We start from the raw sequence: 18,322 nt of genomic DNA, 5'->3' as shown, positions 1-18,322 counted from the left end.
GTTTCTTCACGTGCCTGAACGCGCTCAACTTCATACTGTAACATTTACTATAAACTTAATCACTACATGATACCTGCACAAAGAGCACACCAGTCATCCCATGGCCGCAGTATCCCATATCAAATCTGGCAGCGGTACACCGAGTCCTTTCGCCAGGCTTAATATCGTCTCGTATGAAGAAGGTGCCCCGGAACCACATTTCAGCATGGTAGACAATCCATCGAGCTTATCAGAAGAGGTAGTCTTCACAAGTAGACGCAGAGACGTCAATTGTGCAATCTGAATGCACAATGAGAAGAATCCTCCTGACCAAGGAAACAACGACACTCACCGAAGCATAAACACCCACTCTTGTCACTTCATAATCCGTTCGTTCTCCCGGTATTCTGAAATCTAATCCATCCGCGGGAACGTTCTGCGAGCTGATCACCTCAGACGCAACAGGATCGTTCTCCTCCACAAGCGCACCAAGAATAGCAATCAACCTTTCAAGTGGAAATGGTGATGGCCCCGAAAATCGTTGTGGAATCTTTGCAGGTCCACTTTTCGGTTTCGCGTTCGCCATTTGTCTTTTGGTTGCCCTCCTACGACGTTTCTTTTCGTCGGTACCACGTCCAAACAACCGCAAGTCGGTTTTTTGGGGATTCATAGATGCGATATATGCTGCGACAAGGATGAATTGGGATAAACGAGGAAGGGAAACGGAGAGAGGGAGCGTGTCTTTGATATCAGAGGATGAGAGATCTTGAGCAACTTTCTGTTCTTGGATCCGTTTGCTAGTACGAGGACGGCTAGGAGATGATAACAACATTTCGTTCACCGTATCTTCTTCTTCCTCCACATCGTCCAATACGGTATCACTCAAGATTAAGCCGTCTTTAGCTAGCGATGAAGCATCAGATTCATTCGTGCGTGCCCAGTCCGCAGCATTCGTCAACCGAGGATACAACTGTTCCAATGCGAGGGAAAGTGACGGTTTGAAGTGACGGGTGAGTCGAAGTAGGAGTTCTGTAGAAGGACGTTCAAATTCAATGTCATCATCCTCAGCTGCTGCTTCCACATTCATACTATGTGCATCGAGAACTGGCTTGATAAACCCCGGCCAGCGAGCTGCGGCGATGTATTGAATTTCGTGAGGGTCATTTGTGTAGAGGTAGCAAACATCCACGAGTATGTAAATGAAATGTTTATAAGTCTGCAGAAGAACTGGATCATAAGGATGTGGTGTGGTCGAAGTCGATCCAAGATTAAAATCCCTGGAACATCTTTCGAACGTTTTCATTAAGTGTTCGATGATAACTGGAATCGGTTCAGCAAATTACACAGAAGGTTTACAGACACAAAGACGCGCCTTCTTTCGTAGGAACTGGAATGTCAACATAATAAGGATCGATCGCTGATCCAAACGGAGGACGAATATCTTGCCATCGAGCCTCCGAGACCATGACCACGCTGAGCTCAAGGTTGGACTGAACACGCAAGTCAACAAAAAAGATGTCCCAGAGGGGCCACTAATGCTCACTAGTTCTGCCAAACGCGTAAATGGAGCCAGAATATCTGGCATCCTTTCTTTCAACCGTTCCGGCTTCTCAATCACCAAAGCCACGCGTGGGCCCTTGTTCGAGCTCCCAGTACACAGAGACGCGTATAGAGCCTTCAAGGCACGGAGAAACGAGTCCATACTGTCATTAGCCGTCTCTTGGCTCCAGTTCCTACATCCCTCGTCCCAAGAGGGTCTATGCTGCGAGAGGCCATTCAAGATGGTATCATAGAGAAGACGGGGAGTGAAACATGAAATGCCATCGATATGGACTAGTCTAATTTTGTCTTCCAAGGCTGAAACCAAAGATTGAATTGTGTACTTGGGTGAGATGGGGTCGTTGATGAAGATGAAAGGCGGAGGGAACAGTTCTAGTAGAGAGACGACTTCATTGAGTGAGTTCATCAAGGATGGCAAATCGCGGCGCGATCACGCGATTTATATAATTCATGGTTGTGGATGCGAATTTCAAGAAAGAACATGGCACGTTGAACGGGAATCATTATAAACAGATGATACAAGTGATTTCATTACAAAACAATTGCTAATTATTCTTCAACTTCTGATTCCGAATACTCTTCCTCCTCATCCTCTCCTTGTTTCTCTTCATCCTCTTCTTCTACACCCTCCTGATATTCTTCGTCATCCGCCCTGGGGCCGTACATGTTTTTCCAGTATCCCCAGCCTTTCCCTTCTGAGCGATACGCAATGGCATTGATCGGAATCGGTTCTCTGGCCACTGAGCTCGCACCTGCCAAATTTTCTGGCACACCCACCGACGCCTGTTGCAGCTTCTGGGTTATTGTATTTTCCTGGATCCAATCCCTCCATTCCCTTGCCTGCAAGCTTGTACTGCCCAGTTTTGTCGTCCCATCCACTAATGTTCGATCCTGCTTTTGATGCCGCAAAACATCCTCTTCGATGATATACCGTGTCCACCGCATTTCCGTCAGTTTTCCTTCGGTTTGCTGATGCACTGACTCGACGATATTTAGCATTTCCTTTGTCTCCTCGAGCTGATTCTTCACCCTGATTCGTGCATTGGGAAATTCTTTGAGTTTCCGCAAAACAACCCGAACTTGCTTCTGGCTTGGACGGACAGGGTTCTGGTCAGGTCCCATTTCATGATATTCAATCATATTCGTTGAAGGGGGAGGAGGGGCCATTGATCGCGAACGTTTGTTCTGACTTTCTACCTCCGCCACTGTATTATCTTGTTCTTCGGGAACCACCTGATTCTGGCAGGCCTGCCACTGTTGTACTTTCTCTGTTGCAGACTGAGGAACGTTGGTCCGTTTACGCTTGTTCGAAGGACACTTCGGGCCACTGTCATATAGGTTCGGGATGTTTGGACTCGGAATAACTTGCAAACGGTGAAGGGTCTCTAACAACTGCGGAAGTGCATCCATCATGCCGCCTGGCTCAAGAGAGCTTGTGAGACCTATCGAATAAACGGAAAGTTCGAAAATTGCGTGCAACGAGGGAATGAACAGACCCACTTTCAGAGTCATCCAAACGACTGATCCGAAGCAGCGACGTGAGAGAACCCTCTCTGTCAAGTTCTGCGAGACTGAAGTCGTGAGCAAACTTTTTCCTACGAAGCTATGGTGAGCATCTCCACATAGTTGCTTCAGAGGGCTTACATATTCACTTGCACTTTCCTACTCCCTGACAGTTGATAGTGAGGCGATAGAACTCAGATAAGAGGGGTGGCATTTTTTTCTGAAAAACCTCGCCTTTTGTTCTCAAAAGGTCCAAGCTTGTCAAATTGTCTTGTTCTTGGAATTTACATTCAGTATTGTCGAGTCCTGAGCTTCGAGGCTATCAGCGAGAGCACCCCGTTTTGAATAGGCAGCACTCCTATAGAGAGCGACGAAGGTCTACAACAACAGTGACCTTAGAAGGAATTTTTTTCATATGGGCGTGGGAACAAACCAGGAGGTTGGTGGTCCGTGTTGGACAGTGTGGGTCCTTGTTGTTCATGTTTTCTCTGTTGCCAACGTGTTGCTAACCTTCCTGACTATTTTCCGCAAGCTTTTCAGTTCTCAAACACTAATGCTGGAAGCTCTAACGGTGGAAAGCTACTATCTCTTTTAACTGTTGGAGCTTCCAGTTTTTTCGGGCAAAGTCAAAGCTGTGATATCAAGCGCATCAAGCTAAGCGAAAAATGAACAATAGTATATCGGCTTACCTTATCGAGGTATCACTATTGTTCTCTCAAATTAGCTCGGATTCGTGGGTATTGTTATCACTCGCTGAGTACACAATACAACACATCTGTTCGACTCTTTCTCTCGTATTCCATCATCGCTGCTACTGCACGTACCCCCCATCTCCTTCCTTCGGATCCCCGTAGAATCTATATTGATTGCAACCGACATGGCTATCGAAGCATACGATCTCATCCAAGAGGATGCTTTGATACAGCTCACCAGAGCTGAACTGCAGGCGTTGGGCAAGGTGAGGGTCGTGGAATACCCAAGCTCTCTCCATGTAATCAGCTATTCCTCGTCAGTATTTACTCATGTCCCCCTTGTACCCCAGGCACACAACGTCAAGGCTAATCTTAAATCTGCCACCATTATCTCTCAACTACTCAAAAAATTCCCCGACGGTGTACCCAACCCGAAGTGCGTGATAACTCAAACAACTTCGCATCTTCTCAATTAATCTCAGCCCTCATAGCACTAATTCGGCTCTTGCACCTCGTAAGAAAGGTAGGACAAAAAGGGGAGATGCTAAGAAGAAGAAAGCTCAAATCAAGAAGGAGGAAAGCGTCATTGCCTCTGTCATGTTCTCGAACGGAGACAGCGGGCTTGAACACAATGAGGGGCGAACTTCGGCATCACCTTCAGGCAACCCTCCTATAACAAATGATGAAGTCACAACCGAAACCGTCTCACGACCGACAAAAAGTCGTCCCGCACGAGCTACTTCGCGTAAACAAACCGCGTTCGAAGAGCCTTTTAGTGCGTATCCCCATCGCTGAGGCAAGGTTCTATGTTGATGGTTGTCCCTGATAACCATTAGGACCAACATTATCTGTACATTCCCCTACATCCTCCCCTGCCCACCCAGAAATCGTCGCACTCCCTGTTCCAACAGAAATCGCCACCACTCCTTTACCAAAAGAGCCGGCGACAGGGGAACCACCTCAAATCCCAACTCCACAAATTGAACTTGAGGCAGCTGGAGGCGAAGAATCCGAAATCGTTCCTGGTAAGACATATCATATTGGGTACGGCGATGCGTTAACTGACACTCGTTTGTTAGTTGAGCCCACTGGGGACGAAAACGAAGTAGACATGGACAATCTTTCCGAAGTCTCGGAGATCACTCACAACCCCAGTGAATCTTCTCGTGGTGCTTCCCCACAACCTCTAGCAAACGACGCTACCCTCAAATACGTGGTAGACATAATTAAGGCGAACACGGAGAAAGACAAGCAAATGCGGGATGAAATCAAAATACTCCAAGAAAGAGCAGCGAACGCTAAAAAGCTGCTTCAGGAACAGAACTACCTACTTACCGCCGAACGAGAGCATCGCGACCGCATCATAAGCTTTTTCTTATACCACATTCGTAACAACAACCGCTGGATTGGTCAATCGCTCAACCCAGGGGAGTTGGAAGCGAACGTTCTCAAGGAGTTCGTGTCGAATGGAGGTCGCGGATGGAGGGATATGGGAGAATGGGAGTACGGGGAAGTGTGGAGCGGACCCATGGTAGTTTCAGACAGCAATATCGAGATAACTGCCTCCAATTTGGATGAATATCTTCGCGACATGTGGGACATCCACCAACGCGAACGCAAGGAGGGAAAGATGAAGGCGAATCATTCCTCGATAAACAGGTTAGTACAACACGATATTGATGTTTCTTGTTCTTGTTTCTCACACTCGATGATGTATTCACAGTGCTCCGCCGCCCTCACCCCCTGCCGGTACTCCAGATGCTCCCGTGAATGACACTGCGCACTCCAGTGATGCCCCGGTCTCCTTGTCCAGAAAGCGCAAAATAACAACGATTCCTCTTGATGACGAAAACCGTCCTGCGGAGAAACGTCAAAGATTGAGTCCTATACCAGAAGGTCTTACGGCGGATCCTCTATCCTCGCCGCTGCCCATTCCCCGCCGGAATAAGGGAAAGGGGCGTATGAGTGCATTGGAAGTTGAACAGCTGCAGCGCGAGCAAGTACGGGAGGAACGCGTCTGGAGTATGAGAGAATTGGATGAGGATGACAGTGCTGAAGCGTACGAAATCCAAATCGCCCTTGCGGATTCGTTGCTCCAGTCAGCAGGGGAATTAGCCATGGACCACTGACCATGTTTTCGTATCAATATCGTGTTGAAACCCACTAATATCTTTTCGCTGTTGCATTGTTGTACATATTATATCGCTGTGCTGCCTACTACATATTTATCCTGTATCTTTATTTGCGTTTTCTGTATTTCATACATAATGCTGTGTTTTCTCAAGTTACTTGGTCTTGCAATTTGACAATTCACGAAACAATTCACTGTGCAATTTTTTGAGGAATCGGGAATCTGACATCAAGCTCCCGACGATATAACTTCCGAGTTTGAGGCTGTGCTCTGGAGCGCGCCGCGCAGCGTTAATGACGATCATAATGAATCAAATTTTCGACATTCTTACTAGAGCTCATTCTGTTTGATTCTTATTCCATGCTTTCCATTAGCCGTGTCGCCAGCCGACTACAGTGGCCTAACCTACGTTCAAGGACGTTCCAAACTTCTCTGCGATATTATTCCGAGTCGAGCCGGCCTTCGTCTGCTGTACAACCTGGAGAAAAACAGCCTACGCGACCAGCTCAGTCAACTCTTCACCCAACCCAGAATCATCCACTGGCAAGACATGAAGTCCAGGAACGTTCCGAAGCCATAAATATGCCATTCAATCCACCAGGCGGTGGTGGGGGTCCTGGACCTGGAGGCTCCGGTGGTTCTTTCCAGTTCACTGGCTCTCCGTTCTTTGACGCGACTTTGACGACGTTAGTTGGCTTGGGTGTCGGTAAGTGCTTGTTCTGGCCCAATATGAAAAACAGATTCTTATATTAGGCGTAGTATTTGTAGGAGGAGTCGCGTATCTGCGGTGGTACAAAAAGAACGTGTTGGACAAGGCACGTATATCATTCTTATGATAAAATTCGCGTTTACTGAGCTGTCGGCCCGCAGATTGAACTTGCGTTTGAACCCGGGTATGATCCAGCACTAGAGGTGGCGAGACATTATGATACTACACACAAGGATGCTGCGTTAGGGCTCGAAGATCCTGATTCAGTCCCATGGACTGAGCATCTACGAAGACGCGAGCAGGATCGAATTGACAGAATGGTCAAAGGAGAAGAAGTGGGCCACTATTACGTTTTACTCGGTCCAAAGGTATGTTTATTAGACTGGTTTTTCCATACACTAACTAGGACGTCTAGGGTTCTGGGAAAGGGACTATGATATATGATTCTATGAGTGCTATCAAAGCTGACGGTGTCGCCATGTGTGATGCACATCCCGACCTCGAGGTTTTCCGTCTACGTCTTGGGAAAGCGCTTAACTATGAGTATAATGAAGATTCGCAGACTGGCTTATTCCAGAGACGTGATCCTCGAGAAGGTGGTGCGGCCTTGGATATCGAACGAGGTACCCAACCTTCATTTTGTGTCATTAGCTCTGCTCAGATTCCTTTAGCACTAAATAAGCTGGAGAAGGTCGCGTTGAGATGTGCAAGGAGAAGACACAAACCTTTGGTCCTCATAATCAACAATGTTCATTACTTCAACAATGATGAAGCTGGACGAAACATGCTTCTGCAACTCCAACAACGCGCGGAAGCCTGGGCTGCAAGCGGTATGTTATTCGTCCCTTTTCTGAACCCGGGCTTTATGGAAGTGTCACAGGGATTATGACTATGATTTTCAGCACGTGAGTTGACTTGAGACCATCGTCAATTCCATGGATATTAACTTGACTATATTCCTAGGGATGATTTCTGGCCATTCCATGTAATGCGTAGGTTTACTTGCAACATCCACGTACTACACTGTTACTTATATTTCGCTTCTGTTTGCAGGCAAAGTTGCTAGTCGGATGCACGTAAGCACAACCTCAATTCATCTTTGAAGTGTATGGTCGGAAACTATTCTCCAATCTCAGGTTTTGTCGATTTCTGATCTTGATACCCGCGAAGCACTACACGCCTGTACACGTATGAGAGCGAACGTGAAGAATAAAATTGAACACCACGATCATGACCAGATCAAGGAAGCTGTTTCGATAGTTGGAGGTCGATTATCCTATCTTAATAAGGTCGGCGAATTCATGCTTCATTCTGGGAATGCTCAGTCACGATCACAATACTTATGTTATATAGGTCGCTAGTTCGAAAGACGTTTTAGAAATGTCCAATTCTTTACTAGAAATTGAAAAGGCGTGGCTTTTGAGTCAAATAGGTTGGTACCCTGTACCCAATTTTCCTATGTCGGCGGTAAATCTTCAAGTTTCTGCATAGGATTGATTCAAGACTGTGACGACGATGTTATGGATGAAGTAAGATTACTTTGCGAATGTAGTTTCACCGAGTAACTGATCTCAATGTATAGCAAAAATGGAGCAGCTGTTCATGGTATAGAGAGATGTGTAGTTTCGTCGCGGTGGGATGAGTGTTAACATTAGTTCGCTAGGTTACTGTTGCAAGAATTTGTCAAAATGCGGCGAGAACAAGAAAAAGAACGAGATGAAGGCTTACAATCCTTGGACCAATTACCGGATCTGCCCATGCCTTCTCTTCCTTATGTGTGTATGTTTTGTTCCCTTTGGCTACTCACAACCTCAACAGCTTTTCAGTACAAGTGCAGACAGATCATGACACGGGCCGACTTCCTGGAAGGTCTGACCTCATATCATGATCATTTCTTCAGACAGTCACTAATACTCCATTCAGAACTCGATAGAGTTAATATTATCTCCATAGATGTGAGCTTTACCATGGAACCGCCACCCAATCATTACTGATAAAAAACCAGATGAATCATAATGTACGCCCAGATTCTATGCTAATTTTGTTAGCTGCTCGACAAGTGGTCGAAACGGAAAACTTCGAGGAAGTCCTAAACAGTGTCCGGGATCGGATAGATGAAATTGAAAGCCTACATAGGACTAGAGAGTTGACGGTTAGCGGCCACACCTATTTGTTTTACAAAATCGACTCACGCTTTGGATTAATCCCAGTTTAAGGACGTCGATAAAGGTGATCGGATACGACTTGTAGTCGATAAAGGTGGTGCTGAGCTCCTGGAGAGCAAACGGTCGTAAGATTGTTCTTAACACAAACTCTTGTGTATAATATGTTCGAATTCGGACGACGAGATACAGTATACCTCAATCAATGTTCATTCTCCGTTGCGTACGAGATACGTCAACTTATTTTTCTCAACAATGAGACTCGATGGAGAGTGGAAAGTGAAGCCCAATCTTTGTTGGGTCTTCGAGCTGAAAACACAGCTCTTGAGATGTTATTCCACTCTTGGGGTAAAACACTACAACTATGTAGACGTAAAGACAGACAGAAGATCAAACATGACTAGATATATGGAGCTGAAGCATGAAGACAGGACATTGCTTGAATAGAATACGATATAGTTACAGTATGAGGGACCGATTTTTTGAGGTCGCGCGACAATTCAAAAAAGCCGTGTCCAAAACTCTAGGCGGTAATTTGCACAGATTTTACGTCTTCCTTTTTGACGTTGGCTGCAGCAACCTGTGCCTCTCGGACAGCCTGTTCAGCCTGACCCTTTTTTGCTTCGATCTCCCTCATTTGCTTCTCTAAATTATCTCTCGTTCCAGTTCCAGCCCCAGAATGATTGAAAGTAGCCGTTCTATGCGGGCTCGGTCTACCCATAGACCCAGGTTCCGGATTTTTTACCGTTACCATAGGGCCATTCTCAGACAATCCCTGATGGAAAGCCGTGGGCAGTACTCGACCTGGGGGATGTTGGAATTGACAATTAGCTCGGGTGCAAGCAGCACCGAATTTACACTGCACATTGCTCTGTCGCTGTGGATGCGCAAAAGAGCAATTTGGGCGCGCACATGCGGCCCCGAAACGACAAGGAATGGGATTAGAGGTTGCAAATGAGTGTGTCTGTGGTGGCGGCACAGGTGCAGCGTGGTCTAGTGATAAATATTGATCAGTGAAGACCTTTGAATGAATGAATAGCGATATCTAGCACATACCTTGGGGTTTGAGAGTAGCCGGACTGACATGCGCCTTGATGCAGTCCTTGTCCTTACAATGTTTCCCATTCTCGCAAGGGTCATTACTGAGAACCACCCCGCTCTCTGCGGTTGCAACCGGAGAAGGATGCGACCATCGGCAGTGGGCGTTCGTACATTTTAGGCCGAACTTGCACAGAGTAGGGGATTGGGGACGTTCAGGTACCGCATAGGCTGGACGTGAAGGTGCAGCGGATGGGGTAGCATCAGACATCGGCGCTTTGATAGTCGTTGACGGTGTGGGAGCCGCGATAGGGGTAGATATAGCAGGAGACTCGGTTGGGACTTCCTCAATTTTGCTCGTTACCGACGATATTGGTGGTCCTCCTCGACCTCGGCTTGCTCCACGACCTCCCCTACCTCCAGTGCCACGACCTCTGTTCGGCCCACTCGATTGGCCTTGGAATCCGTTTACTCCCATATTCTGCTGCGGCATTCCCATTTCTTGAGGCATGACACCCTGCATAGGGAATCCTCCAAACTGCCCAGGATTCATTATCCCGGAGAAGTGTGCCATGAGCGCCATTTGGTTCATCATGAGTTCTTGAATCATCATCGGGTTCGCCATACCAGCTGCCATCGCATTCATATCCATACCGTTCATTCCAGGAAAACCGCCTGCCATCATCATGTTCGGGTCACCGGTGTTCACGATTGTATCGATACGGGCCTGTATTTCGTCTTGTTGGCCACCAACTGCGGGTCCCCCCACTCGATCCAGGAGGCTTCTCGAGTTGTTACTAAGCTGGCCGTCTCTGTGCATTGCGCGAGGGCCTGTGGGAGGTTCTGTGCGACGCATTTTGTTTGGGTGATTTGGGGAAGGTGACCGAGCAGACGCAGGCCGCTTTTGAGATGAGGATGAGGATGGTAAAGCCTGTGATAAGGCTTGTTGATAAATGCCATTGCGTGGAGGATTAGAACCGCGACGGGAAGTATCATTCGCCGGATGAGAAATGGTTCGGGACGGGGCAGGTTCAGCTGGGCGCTCCGACAGTTCCACAGAAGGCTCTGGTAATGTGGTTTCGGTTTCTGTCGAGCCTCTGGCGGCTTCTTTGAACAACCAGTCCGTAAAACTGGGGTCTGAAAGACGGTTAAGTGTTAGCTTTCATACATTGAGAGTGAGCTTACCAAAATCAGAACCGAAAACTACAACAGGTGGTAAGAGGTCGCTCATATTCATTAGACATAAGAAACTCACAATCTTCGAGCTCAGAAGTGATTTGAGCTGACAGTGGTCTGAATAAGCAAGCAGTACGAGTGTCTTTTTTGTAGTGCGTACCTGCAGTCTTGTTGTTTATGATCATTATTGTGATGTACTCTGCCATAACGGGATCTGAAGAGGAGCTTTAAGCCGGTTTATCTTGGAAAAAAGATGGCGAAATGTACCAGCTTCGGGACTGTATCCGCGAGTCATTAGTTCATCTTGAATAGCTTGCTGAAGGGCATAATCAGCAAATGTTGTCAATAGAACCAATAGAGCACGCACCTGGAGTGCCAAAGCACGGTCAGTCCCAATTATTAATCCGAATGGCATTGCTGGCGAGAGAGTCAAGAGCTAACGTCGCTGAGGAAGACCAGAAGAAGTATTTTCAAACTCCGTCGAGCTGTTTGTATCACGTGGATCATTTGAGCGGCCGTTTCCTTCTGTGGGCTACTTGGCTACATACACAACCAATCCAAGCTCTACCCCGTATGTTGCAAATATGACTCCAAAATATGGTAGGCGTTTCTCAAGATCAGCATGAAGCGATTGAAATATAAGTCCTTATCGACAATGCTTTTTAACTATGGCGTTGCTTGCTTTCTTTCGCTATTCATGATTTTGGGACTGACAATGGACATGTAAAATTGCAAGGGCGTCGGAATTCCGCAAAAACACTCCTCCTATCCCACTGGATGGGCATCAATCTTTCAGGTATACCAATAAAGGTTATAGATGGTTATAACTTTCTTCTGACGATTCTCGTTCCCATTTTCTTACAGCCTTGGCTTACAATCCGAAGCCGCCGCCACAGCTTCGTACTGCGTTGGCTGTATTTCAACAGCATCATCACAGTTCCCCATGATATACTACAGTGGAAACACCAAATTCATACACTTTACTCAGGACTTCCAAGCAATATTTTGTAGATGGACGCCCAAATTCAAATACCATCAAGAAAAATCAACAAACGCTCTTGTTGCCCAATCTCGAAACGCTTGTTCATGAATAGCTGTCATATACACCAGGCTTTAACGCCTTATTTGGCAGAAACAATTCAACTCGACTCATTTGAAGCTGTGATATTCCGCTTACAGCAAGTCGCAACACCGGGCGAAGACACTAGGCAATAAGCGTTAAGATAAGACAGCAATCGCGATGGATGACCCCAGATGCCCCTCGCGAGAGCCTCAGCAAAATAGAGAGTGATAATTGAGATCATGCAACAATCTCGTACACAGCTGAAATCAAGGCAACTTGAACATATACATGAAATCTCCTGATTCATTTGTATAGAACGATTACCATCGTACTCACTGGTGACCAGGATAATCAATGCGCGCTTCCAATCATGATTGGAATTTTACAATTGGTACGTCAAACGCCCCGGTTCCTTGAGCTTGTAGATAGCCACTTGGAGCTGCTAACAGTACAAAAATGGTGACGAAGACACATCTCCCCACACTATCATGATATCAAATGAATACTTACAGTACATATTGCGGGAGGATACATAGTTGCTACAAGAAGGACATTTACCAAACGGAGTATGAGTTCCTCTGCGGCTGATGTTCTGCCAAACTTGAATATGCATACGTAGATGTGCATGTGTTTCTGCCTGTTTTTGCATGACGCTCAAGATTTCGGGATAGGGTTGCAGACGTGAGTTCTCAGTCTGGCATCGGCGATACCATTTCAATGCGCTAGTTGCTCGCTTGTGATACGAACTTACTACACCAAATCCATGCTGCTGTGGGCTCTGACAGGACCCCTGACAACCCACTAAGAGGCCTGATCCCAAAAACTCAAGTTTTACCCACATTTTTTGGGGGTCCAAAAGGTGGATTTTTACCCGGATTCTCCTCTGGCTTCATTCCAGACCCCATTCTTACCCGGTTTAGACCTCAGGGTATATCCAAAATTTGATTTTTCATCTTTTTTTGCTTATTTTTTGCCAGAAAGCTGCCAAATGTATTTTCTCTTTGTTTGTTTCTACTGCAGGTGGTTCTTTTTCCCTTGTTTTATCTATGCTGAAATTATGAACTCATCTAATGGATCATCATCCATATAGTTTCCCTTGAGCTCCAGATTCAACTACTACGATGTTCATGCAAAAACATGTATAAACAAGCTGTATAGTAATGTTTATGATACCTTACAATATGTTGTCAATATCGTGTAGTGGTGCCGAGTCAATTGCTTTGTGCTCAGTGAGCACTATGTTCGAGTCTCGTAGGGGCCATTTTACCCAACTGTAGATGAGGCCTTTTTGAAAGGAGCCTTTTTACCCAATTTTAGCCCTAGGGCTCAGCATGAAAAATTGTGATCTTTACCCTCTTTTGGCTCATGGATTCTAAAAATTTTCTCCTATTCTTACCCGCACTTTGTACAGGCCTCTTAGTGGGTTGTCAGGGGTCCTGCTCTGACTTGCTTCTGCCTCTTTTTGAGTGCGTTTCATCAACAGAGTTGGCGCCGCGCATCTCTATAAATTCTCAATGACTCTAGCACTCGCACTATATTCGACCGGTTTGTTTAGAGGATATGCTCCTAATTCTAACCACATTCCCTTAGATCTCCCGGATTTTGCAAATTGATGCGTGTGTGTGGCGTTCGAGGAATGGTCCCAAGCACTAGCAAGCATCTCTTATTCTGATTTCTATAACATGCTTCACCTGCCAAGGGAGACCTCTGGTGACCTTGTAAGAGCGAAATACAATTAATTTCCACGAGGTGATATTATTAACAAGCAGTAACCACATCAGCTGATCTCATGAACTCAACCATCTTTTTCGCTACCTTCAAAAGCCTCTAAATCCCGTAATGTTTCTATCGCCATTTGATGAACAGCCTCACCGTAGACAGCAGGTGAACAACCGATCCGATATCCCGAGAATGGAGTTCTGACGGGAACACCATTTTGAACTGTTGTTGGCGACATCATCAACACCAATGCTATTTCACAGTGACCGCCTCATACATATCCAGTGTTTAGAGTGTTTATTCAATTTTATCTACTGTGTATATGATTATATTACAGATACAATGGGCACTGGACATGAAGGAGTGTGGCCAACATGAATGCTAATGTCACAACATGAATGAACGATGTAAGCTATGCAAAGAGGTACCATCCCAGGAATACCGGAAAAACACATCACCATTTTTTCACCAATAGATAGCGCATTGTAGTGTGGTGAAATGAGAAAGTGGTGTTAGCATGCAATGAGAAGAATTTGTTGAGGTATAAAACGGGTCCGTATGCTGCCAGATATAAATGATGAACAATGGCCAGATGATACAAATGGGGCAGAGGTAATATGCTGTAGGGGGGGTAAAATGAAGCAGGAGGACACATAAATGAGAACAATGAGAATGAAGAAAGCTGACGCTACCAGACGGCAGGTACAGCGAAAGCAAAAGTTTTGCTCTTCAACGCGGCACCCATGTGTTTTTCAGTGATCGAAAATCCCAGAGGATAATCATTGTCGCGTATTTTGGCAGAGAAATCTTCGTCTCCGATGGGGGTTTGTGGCGAGGAAGATGTCGCAGGAGATGTTGTATCCGAATAACTGGATGCAGGGGTATCGGGAGACATGTCAATGGTGGGGGAGCCTTTCCGAGGAGGTACCAGAGATTGTGGAGGCTTTCTAGGAGAAGATGGGTGACCGATAGGAATGGGTGAGGTCGTAGAATTGTGCTCGGGAATTGGAGTACTTTTCGTCGAAGTCGAAGCAGCCTTTGCGGCACGCTTCGAAACAACTTTGAGCGGATAGGTAGGATATGGTCCTTGAGAAGATGAAAAGTCTTCTTTAACCATAGTCGTGAAATCAGCAAGAATCGGATTATCGACCGTGAGCTCCCAATCAAGATAATTACACATCTCTCGTTCCATCTGGTTGATTTCTCGTAAAGTAAACATCCCCTGAGCGACGATACTCCAGGATTTGTTGGAATATGTGTCATCGCAAATTACTTTGGATGCGATCATGAAGGCAGATATGAATAAACGGTGACCTGAAGAACCGCGGGCAGTGGGAAAGCGGGCCTTCAGACGCTGAAGAAGGGCAAGAGCAGCAAAGGTCACGGATTCGTGTAACTTGGTGCGGTGGAAAGCATAAGCAATGAAGTGGGGCAGCTTCGCCTGTGACTGTGTGGATGTGGGAGGATATTCGGGACAGGCAAATAAATGGGTAATGAACCGCGCGCACAAACGAGCGATGTACTCATAGCCATAGAAGGGATCTTTGACATGTGACTGAGGGGGGACAGAAGACTAAAGTGAAATGGTGAACAAGCGCTTGAGGCTCGAGGAATTCGGAAATACGTACCGAAGGTATAGGCTGGAAATTGCGATTCCTGGAAGCAGCTTTCTTTAACGCGTCGACATTATGTATAGAATCCATGGAATATTATGAGGAGAGTTGTAAAATTTCGCAAAAGAGCCACTGTGAAGACAAAGGAGGTCAGATCAACCAAAGCAGTTAAGGATTTCGTATATAAAGTTAACGCGTATCAGAGGCATAGAATATTCTATGAGAAACAACGGTACAAGCGTGGTGGCAAACAACGCACGATAAAAAAAGGGGTTCCCGAGTAAATTTTCTCAGGCAAAAAAGTTTTTACGCAGCGTTAAAATTATTGACCCAAGTTGCCTTTTTTGGGCAGCTTCGCCATCACAAAAATTTAGGAACAACTCCAACAACGATTTCAAGAAACAAGGACAGAAGGGAACTCACAAGGCTAGAGTGTCAAGCTGACAAATACAGAGTTCTCAAGAACTCAGAAACAAGAAGATTGGACAATGGAATCCAGGAGACCGGAAGTACAAAGGGTTGAGAAGGAGAAACAAGGGGCTTATATACCAAAATTCCGCTTGGAGCTGAATTTGGGATGACGGAGGGCGTGAAAGGTACTGGTAAGGCTGTGCTTGAGAAATTAGGCTATTTAGGCGATAGCGCCGGCCGCCGGAGTGACGTTCCGGTCACACTAAACCACGAACTCCCGAATTCTGTTAAGGCGCTGTAAGCACTGGTATGAGTCCTTAGTGGTATCTTGCCAGCCAACTACGGAACTTCAATGTTAAACGTTAAACCCGTACAACCGTCGGTAAGTAGAAGTGTGGAAAGCCCGGTGGTGGTTTGTATCGCCTGCAATTTTGCGCGTGCGCAAGGGGCATGGATGTATGCAGACCCCAAGTCCAGGCGCGTGTGGCTCTGAATCTGTACTTTTGATAGAATTGTTTCGCTCCGAATTTCATCCCCATTATTCATGACCGCCTCAAGGCTCATTCCGTTAGCATTGGAAAGAAAGCAACATATCAGTCTGCAGCAACAACTTTGTCTTTTCGGCGTCCCCTCAATGTCTCAAGGTCTGATGAATTACAGCTCTTCTGATCCATGCTCTCATCTGTAGGCTATTGTCGTTCTTCCGTTCACATATTATGATCAAGCGCTGTATTTCAATCGCGCGTTTCCCAGGATCAACGACCCGAACACGCCTTTGCCGCATGTATATCGCTCTTTGGCCTTTGCATTATCTTTTACTTGGTAATTGGCATTCAAAACTGGCATTCAACTTGCAGGGATTATCAGTTACACACCGTTTCCCCGCGTTCGGCGTACATACAGCTAACTGCTTTTAACGAATAAGCAGGGTGTTGCTTTTATCCGGTGTGTACCTCATCCTGATTGGAACTCGTTAGTTTAATGAAGAAGTGATCAGTGGATGCGTTACTTACCTGAGCATATACCAACTAGCTTTGGCCAGGGCGTCCTGGTCAAAGCTGGACCTCTTCGATTTAGATCCGCTCCGACCCGAAAAGACTCAAAAAAAATCAGGCCGATGTGTGTGAGGACTAGCGTCAGCATGCAAATTCAGATATCAAGTCAGCGGGACACATTGCAACGTTACGATGGCAGTGTCCTTTGCATCATCCCTTCCGTCCGCCACCGTACTGTCCAGTTACAGTAACTTGTAAAGGGGTTGGAGCATCTGGCAGCTATGCAGATGACTTTAATCTGATGAAGATCAAGTAATTAGAGCTCAGACGGACTATCTGGTCAACATTGACAACATCTAGTCTCGGTATTCGGTCCGGATCACATTGGAGTGCCTCGTCGTACCTCGTACCCAGAAGAACTTGAGATGATCATGAACGACTTCCTGCAGAAAACCGCGTTAAATGATCAAGACTTGATACTGTGATGGACAAGATCAAGTGTCCGTCGACGCCGCAAGATACTTTGCTTGTTGTTTGTGCGTGATACTCACGGCGTGTGCGGGCTAGAACGGAAATTCTGCTGTCACTTCGAACGGCAACACGAAACTCTCCGAGCAAGTCGCAGCAGTCCTTCGGTGCGAGGTCCAAAGATGTTCAAAGTCAAAATACAATACAGATGACTCACTTTTCTGCTTAGCTTGAGAGGTGTGATTCACGCTCTATCCGGCGTCGGTGTGAAGAACCAATTGAAGCTTGTTTTCGCTTACATAATCCATATGTTGCTAATGTTCATGAGTGAGGAACCCGAAATCTGTCTGGAATTAGAAATGCACCGCTGGCTGCGGATCGATGGAGTCAGAGTTGCACATACGACAATTGGTGTTCTTCACAGTTAGAGGGGAAAAAACTGTGAAGTCAATTGGTTTAGATGGGAGATATGATAAGTGGCGCCGAAATTATGCTTCAATTCGTCTTTGGCTCGTGCTCCTCATCTATGAAACTTTTGTAAACCACCAAAGCATCGACATACTCCTCCCCCTTCCCCGTCTTGACGTCGGAGACGGCCCGCTTGGGGAATACGGCCTGCTTTAATAAATCCTAATCGCTCTCAAACTTTGTAACAGTGCAATCGCGTAAGAAGACATCGCATAAAGCTTCATGGTACATTGTCTAAAGGATACATGATCATACCTCATGGGATGCTTCATTATTAACAAACACAAGATTGGATACGCTTGCTCTGTATCCGAGCTTGGGCGCGAAATGCACGTCGAACATGGCTAAGATCGAGCCAAAACCACCTTCCTGGCGAATGGGAGGCACGAGGAAGAGAGATAAGTCAACGTGTCAAAAGGACAATACAAACCAGGGGGGCGAAGGAAAATCAGGACAACGTAACTTGCATGAGACAATTGAATATGATAGTTTGACTCTACTTACCTGCAGAAGGGCGTCAAATCGCAGTTGAATCGTGCGTTATTGGAAGCTGATGGATAAGCTTACTTGATAGCACCCAATGGAGCATTCCTCCCAAGTTTCGCCATTATGTGAACCCTCGTCGATCAATATGG

The 18,322-nt window shown here is 46.2% G+C and overlaps 7 protein-coding genes across 7 annotated transcripts; 3 read left to right on the top strand and 4 right to left on the bottom strand.

The window, feature by feature from the left end:
• Positions 1-15: 15 nt before the first annotated feature.
• Positions 16-1,999, bottom strand: C8R40DRAFT_203338 (origin recognition complex subunit 5 C-terminus-domain-containing protein). Its single transcript, XM_046234332.1, has 4 exons — positions 1,523-1,999; positions 1,352-1,469; positions 332-1,299; positions 16-279 (listed from the first exon to the last, which is right to left on the bottom strand). Exons 1-4 carry the CDS (start codon positions 1,943-1,945, stop codon positions 94-96), a joined length of 1,695 nt encoding a protein of 564 aa, XP_046086487.1. The 5' UTR covers positions 1,946-1,999; the 3' UTR covers positions 16-93.
• Positions 2,000-2,031: 32 nt separating this feature from the next.
• C8R40DRAFT_203306 (uncharacterized protein) lies at positions 2,032-3,321 on the bottom strand. Its single transcript, XM_046234331.1, has 3 exons — positions 3,184-3,321; positions 3,040-3,134; positions 2,032-2,981 (listed from the first exon to the last, which is right to left on the bottom strand). Coding segments are annotated over exons 1-3 (990 nt in total). The 5' UTR covers positions 3,186-3,321; the 3' UTR covers positions 2,032-2,088.
• A 457-nt stretch (positions 3,322-3,778) lies between these two features.
• On the top strand, positions 3,779-4,660 carry C8R40DRAFT_203292 (uncharacterized protein). Its single transcript, XM_046234330.1, has 3 exons — positions 3,779-4,000; positions 4,085-4,170; positions 4,226-4,660. The coding sequence occupies exons 1-3, from the start codon at positions 3,920-3,922 to the stop codon at positions 4,527-4,529; spliced, it is 471 nt and encodes a 156-aa protein (XP_046086485.1). The 5' UTR covers positions 3,779-3,919; the 3' UTR covers positions 4,530-4,660.
• A 1,565-nt stretch (positions 4,661-6,225) lies between these two features.
• On the top strand, positions 6,226-8,868 carry C8R40DRAFT_1170476 (uncharacterized protein; the record flags this gene model as incomplete). Its single annotated transcript, XM_046231541.1, has 16 exons — positions 6,226-6,571; positions 6,625-6,668; positions 6,736-6,942; positions 6,990-7,404; positions 7,455-7,479; positions 7,538-7,566; positions 7,628-7,650; positions 7,711-7,863; positions 7,928-8,006; positions 8,066-8,103; positions 8,157-8,179; positions 8,238-8,353; positions 8,393-8,443; positions 8,498-8,529; positions 8,580-8,726; positions 8,785-8,868. 16 exons carry the CDS (start codon positions 6,226-6,228, stop codon positions 8,866-8,868), a joined length of 1,812 nt encoding a protein of 603 aa, XP_046086484.1.
• A 391-nt stretch (positions 8,869-9,259) lies between these two features.
• Positions 9,260-11,365, bottom strand: C8R40DRAFT_1045150 (uncharacterized protein; the record flags this gene model as incomplete). Its single annotated transcript, XM_046224278.1, has 7 exons — positions 9,260-9,729; positions 9,793-10,911; positions 10,960-10,977; positions 11,030-11,056; positions 11,111-11,164; positions 11,218-11,266; positions 11,318-11,365. 7 exons carry the CDS (start codon positions 11,363-11,365, stop codon positions 9,260-9,262), a joined length of 1,785 nt encoding a protein of 594 aa, XP_046086483.1.
• Positions 11,366-14,420: 3,055 nt separating this feature from the next.
• Positions 14,421-15,287, bottom strand: C8R40DRAFT_1045304 (uncharacterized protein; the record flags this gene model as incomplete). The annotated part of the gene is made up of 1 exon (XM_046224293.1): positions 14,421-15,287. A coding segment is annotated over one exon (867 nt), but the record flags the coding sequence as incomplete, so codon positions are not given.
• Positions 15,288-15,922: 635 nt separating this feature from the next.
• On the top strand, positions 15,923-17,236 carry C8R40DRAFT_1069407 (uncharacterized protein; the record flags this gene model as incomplete). Its single annotated transcript, XM_046226105.1, has 5 exons — positions 15,923-16,053; positions 16,078-16,138; positions 16,445-16,540; positions 16,734-16,875; positions 17,112-17,236. The coding sequence occupies 5 exons, from the start codon at positions 15,923-15,925 to the stop codon at positions 17,234-17,236; spliced, it is 555 nt and encodes a 184-aa protein (XP_046086481.1).
• Between the last annotated feature and the right edge of the window lie 1,086 nt (positions 17,237-18,322).

Source organism: Lentinula edodes, assembly GCF_021015755.1.
Source record: "Lentinula edodes strain Le(Bin) 0899 ss11 chromosome Unknown C8R40scaffold_17, whole genome shotgun sequence".
In the NCBI taxonomy this organism is placed as follows: domain Eukaryota; kingdom Fungi; phylum Basidiomycota; class Agaricomycetes; order Agaricales; family Omphalotaceae; genus Lentinula; species Lentinula edodes.
This window is presented reverse-complemented; position numbering and strand designations above follow the sequence as displayed.

Bases quoted from the DNA above. Each gene is read 5' to 3' on its own strand.
- C8R40DRAFT_203338 (XM_046234332.1), bottom strand. From the start codon at position 1,945: ATGAACTCACTCAATGAAGTCGTCTCTCTACTAGAACTGTTCCCTCCG. The intron at 1,470-1,522 runs GTGAGCATTAGT...TTGCGTGTTCAG, and splicing joins TTACGCGTTTGGCAGAACTA to TCCAACCTTGAGCTCAGCGT. The intron at 280-331 runs GTGAGTGTCGTT...TTGTGCATTCAG, and splicing joins GAGTGGGTGTTTATGCTTCG to ATTGCACAATTGACGTCTCT.
- C8R40DRAFT_203306 (XM_046234331.1), bottom strand. The intron at 2,982-3,039 runs GTGGGTCTGTTC...TTTATTCGATAG, and splicing joins TCGTTTGGATGACTCTGAAA to GTCTCACAAGCTCTCTTGAG.
- C8R40DRAFT_203292 (XM_046234330.1), top strand. From the start codon at position 3,920: ATGGCTATCGAAGCATACGATCTCATCCAAGAGGATGCTTTGATACAG. The intron at 4,001-4,084 runs GTGAGGGTCGTG...CTTGTACCCCAG, and splicing joins AACTGCAGGCGTTGGGCAAG to GCACACAACGTCAAGGCTAA. The intron at 4,171-4,225 runs GTGCGTGATAAC...CAGCCCTCATAG, and splicing joins GACGGTGTACCCAACCCGAA to CACTAATTCGGCTCTTGCAC.